General features: G+C 41.5%; 1 protein-coding gene across 1 annotated transcript in view; it reads left to right on the forward strand.

The window, feature by feature from the left end:
- The first annotated feature begins 5,687 nt into the window (after window positions 1-5,687).
- The window catches only part of IFT81 (intraflagellar transport 81), a 42,843-nt gene continuing 31,420 nt past the window's right edge, over window positions 5,688-17,110 (forward strand). The window contains exons 1-7 of the mRNA XM_080370085.1: window positions 5,688-6,193; window positions 6,975-7,078; window positions 7,707-7,887; window positions 10,798-10,887; window positions 11,943-12,008; window positions 12,327-12,437; window positions 13,676-13,760. Coding sequence (XP_080226211.1) covers window positions 6,050-6,193; window positions 6,975-7,078; window positions 7,707-7,887; window positions 10,798-10,887; window positions 11,943-12,008; window positions 12,327-12,437; window positions 13,676-13,760 — 781 coding nt within the window. The 5' untranslated portion in view covers window positions 5,688-6,049. The remainder of the gene's footprint in view (window positions 6,194-6,974; window positions 7,079-7,706; window positions 7,888-10,797; window positions 10,888-11,942; window positions 12,009-12,326; window positions 12,438-13,675; window positions 13,761-17,110) is intronic.

A 17,110-nucleotide genomic window follows, 5' to 3' on the forward strand; every position in this document is an offset into this window, starting at 1 on the left:
ACAGAAAAAGCACCGAATTTTACCCCGAAGCTCCAGAACGGGTGGCTCAGCACTGTTCTTGTCACCTTCTGTTGATGGCCGTTCTCCTCAGTACTAGCAGACTTAGCCAGTCTGAAGAAACACTGGGACAACTGTAGAGATGAGGCTAAATGGATGGAAGCCAGCATCATGCTGACTTTCTTCTGGGCCAAACTCTTCACCACCCAACACTTTGCACCAGTGGAAAGAAGGTGTAATGCACTTCTGGACTGGGCAGATGCATGCAACACCCATTCTGCAGGGGTGGCAATGGTAATGCAAGCTTTTGGGTCATCAATGGCCACAGAGATCTCAAGCTTCTTATCTCACATTGCATGTAACACCATCCTGTATGGTCTTAGATTGGTTTTGTATCAGGTCATGGGATTAAAAAGGGAGTGGCAAAGTCACTATTCCTCCCAGCAGAGCCAATACATGGCACGTACTTTGGCTGCAGTCTCTCCTGCTCTGCAGAACCACACACAAACCAGCGCTGGTCATTCAGTGTGCTGCAAAGGCAACTATTTGCATCTGGTCTGGGGGGTCGAAGAGGAGGTGTGAGGCTACCATCTGACACTGTAAAGACAGGAGGTGGAGCTGTAAAGATGCAGAGTTGTGAAGGTGGGACCTGTAAATCTCAGGCTCAGTCTGAAAGACAGGAAGTTTGTATCAGAATCCATTAGACCCAGATCAAAAGGACCAGGGTTCTCTCTCCTGCAACAGAAGACCAACACAGAGGTGCAAAATATACAAACTCTACAATACAGATCTAATGTTTTTCTTCTAATCCTTTAGCATTTTAAATCACCTAGGATGCTACCTACAGCTGTAGTCATGACAAAACATTCAGAAACAGACAGGCTTCTTGGCTGTCCCTATTGTCTTAAATGCTTGAGCACACAGGAACAAGTTACATTTTGCACAAACAGGCTTAATTTTTTGAGACATCAGTAATCACTCCTTAGCCTTTTGCTGATCACAGTCCATACTGCCATGGTGGGTATTAGTGACACTTAAGTAAGCAAAATCCTGCTACATAATAACTGAAAAATCTGCAAGTAAGAATCAGAAACAGACCTGGGATGCATTTAGGTGCTAGAATTGCCACAAAGAAACTGATTTTTAATGTAACACAGACCTATGTGTACATTCACATAACAATATTTATAATAGAAAATCAAACAGGAGGGCTCAGATTGCATAAGCAAAGCAGAAGTGTTGCCTTCTCTTCCTAAATGCTTGTCTTCACTTAACATCTTCCATCTGTTTGGGTTCTGTATTGGGTTTGAATGGCAAGGTCTCAGTAGCGGGGGAGGGCTACAGGGTGGCTTCTGTGAGAAGATGCCAGAACCTTCCCCTGTGTCCAATGGAGCCAGTGCCAGCCAGCTCCAAGATGGACTCACCGCTGACCAAGGCTGAGCCCATCAGCAATGGTGGCAGCACCTGTGGGATAATGCATTTAAGAAGGGTAAAAAAAAAAGCTGCACAACAAATTGCAGCTGGAGAGAGGCATGAAACTATGTGAGAGCAACAACTCTGCAGCCCCCTAGGCCAGCGCAGGAAGAGACAGGAGGGGCTCCAGGCGCCGGAGCAGAGATTCCCCAGCAGCCTGTGGTGAAGCCCACGGTGAGGCAGGCTGTGCCCTCAGCCCATGGAGCCCATGGCAGAGCAGATATCCACCTGCAGCCTGGGGAGGGCCCATGCCGGAGCAGGGGGATGCCGGGATGCCCTGGGAAGCCTGTGCTGGAGCAGGCTCCTGGCGGGACCTGTGGCCCTGTGGAGAGAGCAGCCCAGGCTGGAGCAGGTTTGCTGGCAGGACCTGTGACCCCATGGGGACACAGTTTGGAACAGCCTGTTCCTGAAGGGTTGCACCCCATGGAAGGGACCCATGCTGGAGCAATGTGTGAAGAACTGCAGCCTGTGGGAAGGACTCACATTGGGGAAGTTCATGGAGAACTGTCTCCTGTGGGAGGGACCCCACGCTGGAACAGGGGAAGAGTGTGAGGAGGAAGAAGCAGCAGAGGTGAAATGCAATGAACTGACTGCAACCCCCATTCCCCATTCCCCTGTGACACTCAGAGGGAGGAGGCAGGGAATTTGGGAGTTAATTTGAGCCCTGGAATAAGAGGAGGGTGGGTGGAGGAAAGGTGGTTTTAAGTTTTGGTTTTGGTTCTTTGAGCCCTGGAAGAAGAGAGGGGTGGGGGAAAGGTATTTTTAAGTTTTGGTTTTGGTTCTCATTATCCTACTCTAATTTGAATTGTAATAGACTCATTTCCCCCAGTCAAGCTCTTTCACCCATGACTGTAACTGCTGAGTGATCTCCCTGTCCTTATCTCAACCCACGAGCCTTTTGTTATATTTTCTCTCCCCTGTCCAGTCGAGGAGGGGAGTGATAGAGTGGTTTTGGGGCACCTGGTGTTCAGCCAAGGTCAAACCACTACAGGATCTAATCTTGGCGGTTTGGCTGGAGGTATTAATCTTCTTGCCCACCACGTTCCATACAAGGTGATCTCTCTGCCCACGGAGCACGGTTTTGATTTGCTGGCTTCCGTGGTGGAGCACACTCACAGTTTTATAAGGCTGTCATCCACAAAGCAGTAGCTATAAAGGGAGGAGGAACTCAGGAGGGAGTAATGAAGCCATGCCTGCAGATCTGAAGAGCTCTGGGTAGTTTATTCGCAGGCTCATTCTCTTTCTTTTGCACGTTGCCTCGCCATTATGCCTTTTCAATAAGCAGTTTCCATAAGCCTTTCCCAAGCAATATAAAAAAAAATCCCTATGCAGAGAACTGTATGGAACTATAGGGCTGAACTGTTACAATGACTCTCATGTCATTAGGAAACTTTGCTTGAAACCCTGTATCACTCTCCATGCAAACTAACTTGGGAATTTGGAAAATGCCCCAAGAATTATACAACAAACATATATGAACGTTGGCCTTTGATTCTGTAAGTCTTGATCCAGATACCATATGACTCCAACTAAGATAACTTAAAACAAGTTAAGCATCAAACAAATATCCCAAATGCTTTCTGTAATATTTACCCAAGGTTGCACTGAAATCTATTATCTCTTTTATGTCTGTGAAGATTCTGTTGTGATATAGAGGTCAAGACATTGAGCTAAGCCTTATTTTTTTTTTTTAAGCAGTAAGTTTGAAAATTCTGATGCCACTACAGACTGTAAATACCAAGCAGCAGGCAGGCAGCCTGGGGTAGCAGTATGGCTATTTTGGGCTGCACTTATGAATAGCACAAAATGGTTGGAAGAAACGATCATGAAAACATACAACTTTAATGATGACACAGGTTCCCCCACACTTTCCCCAAGCTGGGAAGTCCCATAGAACTGGGCTCCAACGTATGATCTTGCTCCTGACTTCAATCACTTGAGCTGTCAAACGGGTCCAGTCCAATTCTAATGACATCTGGTCATGGAGGTCTCCTTCCCCCCAAGAGTCAGAACAATTAGGCTTCATGGGTTTCCACTGTGACAGAGTTAAACAATCTCACCATGTTATTTTTCTCCTTCTCTTGGCGTTTCCTAAAGTTTTCAGACTTCCTTCCTCTTCTTTATCTGTCACCTCTTTAATGTTACAGAGATATAAGAAGGGAGCAGTCCTTTGCTTCTTGCAAGGTGTGGAGACTGAAATAGTCTGATGTAGAGGAGAATCTTAGAGCAGCACTCTCCCACCATACCCAGCACAGATCCCTCTCCATCCTCAGCACTATGGGCACAATTGCTTTCTCCTCTGCACCGAGGTTTGAAGAAAAGATGTGTATGGGTATTTAGAGAAACGGTGTTTCTCTAGCATTAAGTGAGGGACCCACACCCACTGCTTCCTATTACCCATTAAGGCAGTCTACAGGGAGCAGGACCTGGCCCCCAGGGCCTCTACAGGCAACATCGTTTTCATTTGCTCTCTCTGTGTATTCTATATGCTCAAAATACTCATCAGAAGAAAAACGTAATTGATACCAGGAAAACATGTCAAGGGAAAGTAGATCTCTTCTGGGAACTTGTAGGTAAATACGGTTCCTAAAGGTCAGTATACGTACTGAAAGCACAAAGGAAACATGAGCTAGTTCTAAAGTTCAAATCCAGGAGTCAGGAGACTTGGATTATGTTCCTGGCTCTACCACAGCTTTCATGCACAACCACAAGCAACCCATCCATCCCCTCTGTAGCTTAGTTTAGCCAGTTAAAAGCTAGGACACCAGTGCAGTGTCACTTTTCAGGCTTCCTGTGAAGACCAGTAGATTAGTATTTTATGAAGCATTTTCTGTTCCTCAGAAAGAAAAAAGGAGATTACCTAAGACAGACGCAGTGCTTAGAATTGCAAAGTATTACATGCTATTTACTGAGTCAAATTCTGCAGTGATTTACAACCTGTGCATTTCAATTGGCGCCAATTTAGTATGACTCATTGCATATTTTAATCCATCATCTGTGGATTCACATGGGATTCTAAGACTATCCAAGAAGCTGATCGCAATAGCAGAGGCTCCAAAATCCACCTATTTAAGGTCTAAGCACGGGGTTTGAAAGATCTGCAACAAAAACCTTGCAGATTGAGAGATATCCATTTCACAAACAAGTTTCACTTTAATATATAGTTATTTTTGATTCCTTGGCATTTTTGAAGCTCCTCTCCTCGTTTCAGATTTAGCATAGCTAGCACTGCATATTTATTGCTACTCTGAGGCACACTGACAACTGATGTTGAACCCTGAGGGCATAAATCTGCTGTTTGCCCTAGTGAAGCCTGGGCACAGGACCTGTCACAGGATCCTCTGTGCATTTTTCTGTCTCAAAGAAACGAAGTAACTGTACACCTGATACGTACATCAGCCACACATGACATCCCTTTATATTCTTTATACTGACTTTATACAGTCAAAGACTGCCAGAAATCTTAATTGGGTAACTGCATCAATCTGTTTGTACATCTCCTACACATGCGACAACAGCCTCCTTCTTAAGAAACCGCAAAGCTAAGTATATACTTGAAAGGGTGAACCTCAAACCTATTTTTGCTGTTCCTTGCATCAAGGAAACGTGCTGTGAAGGAGCCCCAAGAGCGCCGCAGCCTATGGAGTGCAGGCCCCAGCATGGCCTCCCGCCACCACAGCCAGGCTTCCCACACCGCAAAGCCCCCCGAACCTGCCCGGGGGCTAAACCCCTCCGGCGTCTGGCAAGGGTGCTGTGCCCACCCCGCTGCCTCACAGCGCCGCGCAGGGCAGGGCAGGCCCGGCGGCTCAGGTCAGAAGCTGGGCATCAAAATCCCAATCCCTGCCCAATGGGGGGCGGGAAGCCGGGGGGACACTGGACACGCCGGGTGACAGCTGCCCAGGGCCCCCCGGGCTGGCCAAGCGGCGCAGCGGGAAGGGCTGCCGGGGCAGGCCGCGGCGCCGCCGGAAGGCCTCCCGGTGCGGCCTGCTGCGCGCTGCCTCTCCTCTGGCCGCTGCACGCTGCGAGGGCAGCGAAACAAGCGAGAGGACAGGGACCCGCCGGGAGAACCGAACCGAACCGAACCGAACCGAACTGACCCCGCCCCGCCCCGCCCCGCCCCGCAGCCTGCCCCGCCCCCGCTCTGCGCAAGCGCGGCCGCCCCTGGCCAGTTTCCAGCCGCTCCGGCGCCTTGCGGAAGTGACGCCATTGCCCTGGTCCGGGCAACCGTTACCAGGGTAACCGGGAGGCGCGCGCGGGAAGCCCGGGGCGGCCCGCACCGGCCCGCGCCGGGGGGGGGGAAGGGCGAGGCCGCCCCGCCGCTTCAGGGCGCTGCAGCTGGCGGGCGGCCCCGCCGCCTCCCCCCGCCGCCTCCCCCCGCCGCCTCCGTGAGGGGCCCGGCCTTCCTCCCTGGGCCGTGGGGCTGTCGGGGCGGCCAGGCGGGGCCCCGTGGGCCGGGGGCACCTCACCGCCTCGGGGGCGCCTCCAGCCACCCTCCCGGCGGCTCCCGGCTCCCTCTCCCTGCTGAGGCCTCCTGACATCTCTTCTGTCTTTCCTGCAGAGGTTTTTCCAGGACACGATCATGAGTGAGCAAATCCAGTTCATTGTTGAGAAGCTCAATCAAGAGCCCTTCAGGAAGAACTACAATTTAATCACCTTTGACTCCTTAGAGTCAGTGCAGTTGTTGCAGCTGCTCAATGATGTTCTGGGGGAGATTGACCCAAAGGTAAGGAAGGCAATCAGGGCCGCTCAGGCCTGTGTAATCACAAGCATCTTAAATGGGCTTGACACATCAATGTGCTTTTATTTAGGCCTGGCTCTGTATAATCTTGTGGCGTGTTTGGTTTACCAGAATAGCTTGTATGAATCTTCCTGGAAATAAATGTGCCTGACAAGAATCCTTTCTGTCTATACATCTATGTATTTTGGCAAACCAGCAAATGTTTCTTGGGCCAGGGGTACTGGATCCCTGTCCCCCAGAAACATAACTGTATATTTTTCCTTGGAATCAGGATATAGGTCTTACCTTGGTTCATATGGACAACTGCTGTGTTCTTGCACACATGCATAGGGTAGGAACTGATCAAGGACTGAACCTCATGACTTAGCTGTTGCAATTGATATTGAATCCCTCTCCTTTGGGGCTACCAAAAGTGTGTATGAGATCAGAAGGGGTTGTTTATACATCTGGGGTGCAGATATGTGTACCTTGGTGTGCTAGGATAGCTGACTTCCTTAGTGGAAGTAATCAGCTAGTGTGCATAGATGAGGTGCCATGAGCCAGGATAATGTATACCTCAAATAAATTTATCTGAATACACACGTTGGAGAAAAATCCATTAGAAGAGAATTGAAGTTTGGTGATAAAAAGGATGTTCTGTATGGAGCATCTAATTTCATTGACATACCATGATACATGGATAAAGTCAATTCCTTTAGTGTTGCTAGTTAATTAACATGACTTGGATAAACAGTGGATAATTAATTTTTTTTTTACAACGATTTAGCATGCTGTTGACATTAGAGAAGAGCTGCCGGAACAGACAGCTAAAAGAATGTTGAGTCTTCTTGGTATCCTTAAATACAAACCTCCAGGAAGTATATCAGACTTGTAAGTATCTTTTTGTCTACAGATCACGGTAAAACATCTTTTACCGTTTACAATTCAGTACTTGTGTGTCTTTTTGATCTCGGCTATCCCAGTGGGTACGTGTAACGCCTTGAAGGCAGCTCCTCCCTTGCGCCTATGGAGTGTATGATATAGGGGATGGCAGCAGAAGGCTGCGGCGGGTGTAGGCTGCCCTCGGGCCCCGCTGCAGCCGCTGCTATTGCGGAGCCAGCCAGGAGAGGGTGCCGCATGACTGGAGGGTCAGTCCCGTACCCGTCCCTTTCAAACCACCCGCCCGAGGCTGGATTGCACCCTTCTGCGCCAGGTTATAGTCCAGAAAACCTACACTCTTCCCACATTGCGATACTCTTCGGGAATAAAGGCAGAAAAGGAAGAGTTGTTGTTGCTGGCTTTAGCCTTCCGATGTGTTTACGGGGGTTTTATCTGTCTCAAGGTAGCAGAATTGGGATCATAAACAGCAAACCGGCATCATGAGTGTTTTCTCTTTTCATAACATTAATAAAATCATTAGGCAAGTGGAGGGGGAATGTCAAAATATTGCAGATTGTGCCAAGCTAGTGTTCTTTAGTACGAGATTTATTGGTATTTTCTTTTTGTTGTTTTCATATGGGAGTGCATTTCGCCAAGGGTTAGTCACTGGAAGCAAACCTGTAATTCATCCTGTTTTACATTGGCTTCTTCAGAGGACCAATGAACTCAAGAAAAGAGCTTATCTGGCACGTTTCTTAGTAAAATTAGAAGTGCCAGCGGAGTTTCTACAGGATGATACTGTGGCTGACGTCAATAAACAGGTACAGTTTTCCATGAATGCCAACATTTTACACTAATTAAAGTGCAAATAGGAGGGATAAATGAACTGGGAAGTTACTGTTGAGCTATGTGTTCAAGTGAGTTATATTAAGAGCATGTTGGAATCAAGGGTGAGCAAAGATTCCTAAGAAGAAATGCATGTCTTGACCACTTTTCTTCCAATAACCCTGAAATTGTATGTTAATGGGTAGCATTGAATTAAAGGTTTCAAGGCCATTAAATACTGGGTGCTAAATAATGTTCAGAGGCATGCTGGCCAAGACAGGCTTTTATTTCTTAATTATTAAACACTTTTTCTTCCATATGAACTATGAAAAGGATATTTTTAACTTTATAAATTACAACTTCAAACTAGTCCAGAAAACGTTATGACCAAAAGCCAACGTCTCCTAATTGTCAGTTGATTGTATAGTATTTAGTACCTAATATTTGTATCAGCCTTATCCCACTTCTGCTTCAAACATTTATGTTTTTGTGAAAAAGTAAAATATTTCTTTTTCCTGAGCTGACATTCCTATTCATTATGTTTCCACTTCTTTTGTGAGCATTAAATGTTGATTTTAGGTAGTCAGGCTGGGTGGATTTGAAATGTAAAGCTTAAAGTGAACCAAAGTTATGGTTTTAGACCTGTATTATGAGGTACATATTCACCTCATTTTTATCCAGTTTTCTGTGCCTTTTGTTATACATAGTGACTTGCAAAATCACAGTGTTTTTGAATGTTTGTAACAGGTAACTGAGTCTATTAATTGTGTACCAGCAAAGCTGTATAGTCTGACTAAAGCTTGACTAAACCTCTTATTTTTCTGTTACCACTAACAATATTTGATTTATAACCTGGAATAACTAAGCAGAAGTAGCAAAGAGAGAAAGGAGTGCAGACTGTATGTTTTTTCAGTATGTCGCAGTCTTAGTATGTATAAATATCCAACTCCCATAATTTCCATTAGGTAAGATGTGTTCCTTTTTGGAATTACAGTAATATAACCATCTTATTAAATTAATACCTTGCTGATTATTTCAAAACAGAAGCTATGGTAATATAGTACCTTAAAGTAATTTAACATTACAATGCAAATATTGAGAATCTAATAGATTAAAGAATTTAGCCTAAATATTTAGATACAGACTTGCAATAGTGTGTTTTAAGAAAATATTTCAAATATGAGAGTTTGGAAGTCGTAGAACATTGTCCAGTTTTATGGTGTATAGGATGAAGTTTAAATGTACTTCTGTAAATTATTTAAACAAGATACTGGGAATACTTGCCACCTTCCCAACTGGGTTGTGATTTAGACATTGGATCGGCTGCAGTATATAGTTTAAAAAGTTAGCAACTTCAGGCAAAAATCTAGTTGTCTGGTCTTCAGTGAGTTGCCCCCAGGTGCCAGGAACCTTTCTGCGATAGGAACCTGGGTGTTCTTTGGTCATTTGAGTGTGTCACGTATTTCGGGTGCATGTGGGATAGCTGCAGCTTTTATTTGCTGAAAGTGAGAAACCTTCCCTTCATTATGATCGGCCAGCTGTGCTATGCCCTTGTTTGAATCTTGCCACTGGTCTTGAAATTTTGTGGTCCAATAAGGAAAAGACTTATTAAGCTCCCCTTTTGAAAGAGGTAAGAGAATCCACACAAAGGAAAGCTGTGGGCATCAGCAATTGTGAATACAGTTGCTCAGAGACTACCTGCTATTTGATTATTTGTTAAATATCTATAATGCGTAAGTGATATAATGCAGGCCAGTTGTGTCTTTACTCCTACTTTTTTGTAACTTGTTCTTCATTGTCCAGCGTGTGCATACCTTGTCATACCTTTATTTGCCATTTAATGAAGCTCTTTCTCTATTACTTTATCTTCTTCTGAGTAGCCATTTTATTCCTATTTTGTTTTAATTCATTCCAGCTTGTTGGTGTGTGCCTGATATTGAAACAACCAGAAATGAACAGAGCATTCTAGATGCTGGTTCCCCAGGGTTTTATAGAATAGAATTGCTGCTTCACTGCTCAGGATACGATGCCTTTGTTTGAACTGGCCTTTGCTGTTGCCATTTTGTGTTCAACATTTATATCAATTGCTCTTTCCAGGAAGTAAAAAATGACTTGATATTCTCTTTTTAGATTTTTCCATCTCATTGAGTGGCTGTTTCTGTGGAGATTATCTTTCCATATATCTCAGCTTGCATTTCCCCAAGTTGAATCTAAATTTATTTCCTATCCATATTTCTAAACTCTTTCTGTCCCCTGTTATTTCTCTACCCACACAGACTTTCACACTGCCTCTCAGTTTAAGATTACTGGTGGGCAATATACTGGTGTGGAAGTAGCACACTGTCTACTTCTTTCTAACTACCGAACTACATATATCAATCTCTGTAATATACTGAGGGCATGATTACGCAATGTGTCAAACCTGTTTCTCACATGTAAAGTCAGGTGTGTGCTCGGATTCCTTTGCTGAATTGAAGCTCAGTGCTTTATAAATTTAAGATCCGTTGCTTCAATCAAGCATGCTATTAGATCAAGCTCTTCCTTGTTGGGCTGATAAATTTACATATGTGATATGCACAGATTTATAGTAAGAGAGAATAATTTAATATGGCATTGTCCCTTTCAGATAACATCTTATCTTCCTGTTTTGGAAATACACTATGTATTCCAAGGGAAGAGGTGAAAATACTGAAGAAATTGTGAAACTTCTGAGCGTACTTTCAAATGCAAGATAATTCAGTGTGATTTTTTTATTATTTCATGTTGACAAGCTTTTGTGATGAAAAAATGCCTTTAATTCTTGTTCTCACCATATTTCTATTTCTGTATTTACTGTCTTAGTAGTAAAGCAACATGTTGATCTGAAAATCCTTACACACAGAGCTGGTTTTTATTTCATTTTGTAGTATGAAGAACTGATGGAAGCATTTAAAAACCTACATAAGGAGTGTGAGCAGCTGAGAACATCTGGTTTATCTACTGCAGAAATAAGAAGGGTAAAAAATTCTGACAGAATCGCAGAACTTTTGTTTAGGTTTTTCTTGAATATTTTTGTTGGTTTTGTGGCCTCATTACAGTGTACAAGTTGTAGAGGTCAGAGCTGGTAGGCAGTGCAGCTCCTTTTTGAAACTGCTCTGTTGGCAAACAGATGAGAAAGTCCTCACTTGTGCTTAAGACTGAGCTTTCTGAAGCAGGTTGGGAAACAATGCTGCCAAGACTCCGTTCAGCATGATTTTCAAATATTAGAACTCCCTTTCCTCTGAATGCAAACTGATGCAAAGCCTTTTGCTTCACTGACGTAGGGTAGTAATTTCAGAGGGTGTTGAATGAATTAAGAGCTTATGTCAACAAAAATGATGATCCTGTGTGGCTAAGGTGTGAAGTAAGGATATTTGCTTTCAGCAAAATATTTAAGCATGTGTACAGCTTTCCAGTAAGACATATAGACGAGTTAAGCAAATGTTGAGATAAGGTCTGCATTTGGAGAATTTAGTTCCCTTTCCCTTGTAACTTAGTCTGTGGAGTCCAGCTGTTGTAAAATAGGATTAAAGGAGAATAATAATCGGTTAAGTTTTTTAGCACTAGAAAGTGTGTCTTTGAACACAATTTTAATACAAAAAAAGCCAGCAAACATCTCTCCTATGCAACTTCATGCAAAATTGTCTGCCAGGAAGTGGATAATGATGGTAACATTACGAACATATGTTACACTGCATCAAATGTTGAACTCATGCTGATTTTTGCTTGGTTGTTTCTGTTTGCTTGTTTTTATTTTAGAGAAATCAACCTGCTTTTATTTTAAATGTTCACACTAATACTCAAGGATGCAGATGAGGGAATGTTAGCATAAAGAGAGTGGGAACTGTGGGGGAAGTCAGAGAGAAGAGATTGGAATCCTGGATGTTCTGATCATAGATCAATAAAATTATAACTGCCTCAGTGTATTCAGAGAAAAATTCCATTTTCATATTAATTTGAATAGTATTTAGTCCAATCCCTATTATATTGTAAATAAATTAACATTTCTTTCTTTGTTTTTTCTGCTTTTTAGGACATCAGTGCAATGGAAGAGGAGAAAGATCAACTCATCAAAAGAGTAGAGCGTCTTAAGAAGAGGGTAATAGGAGAAGTAACACTGTTACGTTTCAGTGTCATAATACTTGGCTTGCAACTCTGATTTTGGAATGCAAACAAGGATTAAGATAAACATACTGTATGTCTAGGAAGGAATCGAATAACTAACTGACCCACAGGGAATCTGCCTAGGCCTTAGTCCAGAGCTTTTAAGAATCTTGAGTCCGGTACTTTGCTGTCATTTCTGAGTAGTAACATGTATGGAAGGGAAGTGCTAAGTGGGCTTGTGAGACATATGATCTCCTTAATGTATTTCTCAACTATCTGACAGTAACATGCACTATTTATCCACTTGCTGTAGGTGGAGACAGTACAAAATCATCAACGGATGCTTGAAATAGCAAGACAGCTTCGCTTAGAAAAAGAGAGAGAAGAATCTTTGGCTCAACAGAAACAAGAACAAAAAAATCAGGTACTGACATAAAAGGATACCTGTTAAAATAAATGGTTGTTGACGTTTGTTTGGGAATCATGCATTTAAAAAAGTACCTCAGGAAAAACAGTACAGTTTCTCCCAACACTAGCAAATTCAATCCTATTCAACATATATATGTACATTCTAAGGGAAAAGGCTTGACCCTGCAAGTTCTGAAAACCTCATTCAAGGTACTTGGCTGCCTCAGCTGCCACTGACATCATCATTTAGCAGTCCCAGGAAATGTTCCATGACTTACTCTTGTAGCACCCTAAGATAATTCTTTATATTTATGGTAGTGAGCAAATGTTTCCTTAGTTTGATTTGTATCTCTGTGCAGCTGCGCTAAGATTGCAGGGGCTGAGTAACACAGCCAGTACCTCAGCTTTTCATTGGGTGCAGGGAATATGTATTCCAGAGCAACCTTGGCATATTGTTCCCAGAGCTTGACAAAAATGATGTCCTGGGAAGCCCTGGAAGCAGTTGACATCTGAATATAAGGGAGAGTTTTGTTCCTGAGCTATGTTGTCAAAACAAGATACTTCAATAAAATCCAGTGCCCTATCGTTGCATCTTCTCACCAAATTCTGTAGCACAAACTTCAACACTGTATTAAAAGGGGAAAACCCAGACTTCTAGTATCGCAGTCTGTATCTAGATGTGGAATCTGTGTGAATCGGTAGGCTTTCAAGGGGATGGGTCTTTGCTTGGATCCAAGTGAGACCACAAGTCAAATGAAAGTGATGTCCAGCTAATTTCGGTTCTTAGTACACATCTCTCTAAATCACAAAAATGCTCATCAGCTGGATGTTATTTGGCAGCAAGCTTTCCAGTGGGCTCTCAAGTTGGGCAGTGGATTGCTGTGACAGCTCGCCTGCATTGCAAGAACTGCAGCATAAGGATAGTCACCTGCTGCAGTTATGGTGCTTGCCATCTCTTTTTTGTTTTTCTAATGTTCAAGCCACTCAGTGTTTTTGGTTAAAAATTGTGTAATGAATTTCTGCTATAGAGAAAATAGTGCTCAGGAGTACAAGAATACTTTCTTCAATTAACATCAAGGAATATCAAGTTCACTGAAAATTTGCTGTGGCATGTTCCCTTGTGAAACAGGGAATCACCAGATGCTTATAGCTACCATTTTTTATTTTTGGGGATTCTTTTTGATACTCTTTTGTTTTAGTTGTTTGAATATGCATTTCAAAGCTTACAAAGTGTGTCCAATTGTCTTTCAAAAGTTGTTCCATGCAGAGCAGAGACTGCAAAGAGCACAGCTCCAGCTGAAAGAGATGCATCATGCAGTAGTGGATTCAAAACCTGAAAGTAAGTAGTACTCAATATGTTCTAAAGGCACATGCTGGGGATCCTAAAGCTGAACATGCCTTGCCCCAAATAAACAGGGAGACAGTCACAAGGGAAGATGGTATCAGTTGTATTTTTGAGATCCACTTTTTAAAAAATACTAAAACAGTTAAATACTGAATACTAACCGTAATACTCTGTAAGAAAAAAAAGCAGTTGGAACTACAAAGAATTGGAAAAAGCAGAAACCTGTTACTAAATCAGGAGTTTGTCTTTTCTAAGGTTTTATGCCTTTTATATTTGTAATTGGGCGTTGGTGAAATATGGCTTCTTTAAAAATTTTCTCAATGAATGTACAAATACATTGAATACTATGTTTTATTCATGTAGGCTTTTTCTAGTTCTTCTAGTTACCTTCTATAAAATATTTGTTTGAAAAGCTCTAAGGGCTGTTTCTAATTGTAGTGCAATTTTGTGTTGTAGTTTTGTGTGGTACCAAAAATAAAGCTACTTCCTAATTAAGTTTTTTTAATAGATTATGGATTATACACACACATATATGATTATGTTTATATTATTAGTTTAATTATAGATACTAGATATACCTATATATTTATACATGAATATATTTGCTTACATATTAAAATACTTTGTTCTCATTATACCACTGTAGCTGATTGAGTTGTATGTCGCTGTGTTACATTAGTAATAGCAAGATTGCTTCTCCTTGTGTTCAGGGATATCTCTGTCTGCAAATAACCTCAGCAAAATAAATTATACTGCTTGTGGAGTAAGTTAGTACTATAAGATCATTTATAAATACAGCAGGTGGGGAGGAATTGCAGTTACTAGGTAAATGCATAACTGCCTCCAAAGGCTACAATTTGACAGCCTCTAGGTTTCTGATCATTTAATCACTTTGAATAAACTGTAACAAGGATTAGCCTGGCAGTTTGTCAACAGAACGGGAGTCAGTTTAGGGTTAAGTGTTTCAGACGTATGTGATCTTTGGCAAGTCACTTAACCCCTCTTGGTTTGTCTCTTGCACTTGGATATCAGTACCATCACAGGACTGATAGAGGTTTTATGTGCTGTTCCTACAGGCATTGACTTTGATTTATAGGGAAATACTTCACTGGATGTAAATTAGTGAGAAGGTGTGAGACTCAGAACGGTCCTTTTCACAGGTCTTTTCCAGTTGCATTCTAAGTTGCTGTGGTGTAAAAACAAAAACAAAAACAAAACCCCCAAAAAACCAAAAGAAAAATGGCCTAGAATGATTTTTATTATATGTATAACTTACTGCCAAAAATGATAGATTCTGAATAGTTATTGGTGATATATACAATGACTTAGTAAAGTCAGTCATTTCCCTGCTCTTTCAATTACACTTAATATTCCAGTTGCATCACATAACTGCTTTGGCAGCTGTTTTGAGTTAACAGAATTTTTTTTTCAGTCACCACCACATTGTGTTGTTATTACTTTGTAATTTTACTTTAATTTTTTTTACGATGCTCATCAGCCACTGAACCACAAATGGAACTAAAAGAGTATCTGAACTGTCATCTTTACTCAAAGGGACCTGCAATGGATTTTATAACTCTTCCATTTTTGCAGTAGCTATCGGAGAGTTTATACAGCAAAGCTGTGTCAACATTTCTATTTCAGTTCCTGAGTTTTTTTTAAGGCCAATGGAAACTTCATGGGTTCAGTTCACAGAAGTAAAGGTAACATAATAAAAAGCCAGTAAATATGTCATTTAATCATTGAGATGAAAATACAGATACAGTTAATGTATTTAATTTCCTTATCTTGAGCCCTGATTGCAGAGGACAAAAAAAAGTGTTTAGATGTTCTGCTGAAAAACTTGGAGTCATTCCTTAAGAAAACTTTTGTTGAAATTTTGCCCAAATAAAGACTTCAGGACTTAGTTTTGTAATTGCTTATCCCCATAGCAGTTACAAAGACACTGTCTGTAGTAACAATTACAGAATGCCAACTGTCTTTTTTAAATAATTGAAATTAGGTGACCACAGTGCACTGAATAGGATTCCATTTGTTTTAAAAGCTTTCTTGGTCTACAGTTAGCACAATTTATTTTATTTTAAAAATTCCCTTTGGCTGTAGCTAGATACCTCAGCTGCCTATTCGTATCAGTTTAGTTTGTATGCTGACAATTCAACGGCTGGTTGGTAGGTGTGGATTTTCACTGGAAGTTAGATGCTTCCCTTTAGAACAGTTATCTTCCATTTTTAATACTGCTTTTAACTTCCAAAGCAAGATAAAATGATAAAAGCTGTTGTTAATGAGTAGAAGCTTTTTAGTTTGTGTTACGGATACATGCTGCTTTGATTACTTCATCTTATAATTAATTTAGGATTAAGTACTTTAAAGAAATGTAAAGAAACTCTTTAAGGAATAAGGAATGCAACTAGCACATATTCATGAGTATCATTAACATGCAATTAGCATCAGTCTGCTTTAGGTGTGCCAGGAAAATACAGCTTATGGTTAGTAGGGTTTTAACTCTTAGAAATACAGTATTTAGAAGACTTTGTATTGGATCTTGGAAAACAGTTGATCATTATGAGATGTTTTATAGACTAAAATTGATCATACTGTTTTCCACAGTACACTCCTTCCGAACTTCAGTACTACGCAGTGTATTGTTCAACTATAGTGAGGCAGTAGCTGCTGGTAGCACTGAGGAACATGAATTTGCAGTTTCTGGGTTTTCTTTTGTGGTATTTTTGGTTTGGATATGAATAGTATTTTTATTAACACTGACCACTAGTTTGAATAACCTAGCTCATGCTTTCTCAGCAAGATTGCCATCTTTTTGCTTTGAATATCTCTGCTGGCACAAACACAAATTGTTAATGCCAAAAAGCGAACTGAATTACTGAAATTCTTGATCTCTGTCCATTTTACAGGACATTATTGTTCACTTTATTGGCAGAAATATGAAGAAGTGGATGACTAACTTGAAAATATTGATTAAAAGAATGTGTTAAGATGATTGTGTTGTTGATAAACAGTGAAATGTGTAATTTATACACTTCATTAAGTTAATACGTAGTAGATTTAGAGCGCTGAGAAATTCAAAGATTCCAGTCAGAGGAGTTGCTTTGTACAGATGTCTATTTTAAGTCATTCTGAACACTTGCTGAAAAACAGAAATTTAGGATGCTATTATTTAAATAATCCATTTGAATGAAAACATTAACATTTTTCTTTTCCACAGAACTATCTTTCCCTAAAATCCCCAGTTTAAATGATGTCTACCAGTGCTGCAGACCACATTCCAATTAGTTATAGATTTATTTGATAGAGGAGAATGGCTTGGGTGGAACTTTAATTTGATCTTT

Source organism: Falco punctatus, assembly GCF_963210335.1.
Source record: "Falco punctatus genome assembly, chromosome: 1".
NCBI lineage: Eukaryota > Metazoa > Chordata > Aves > Falconiformes > Falconidae > Falco > Falco punctatus.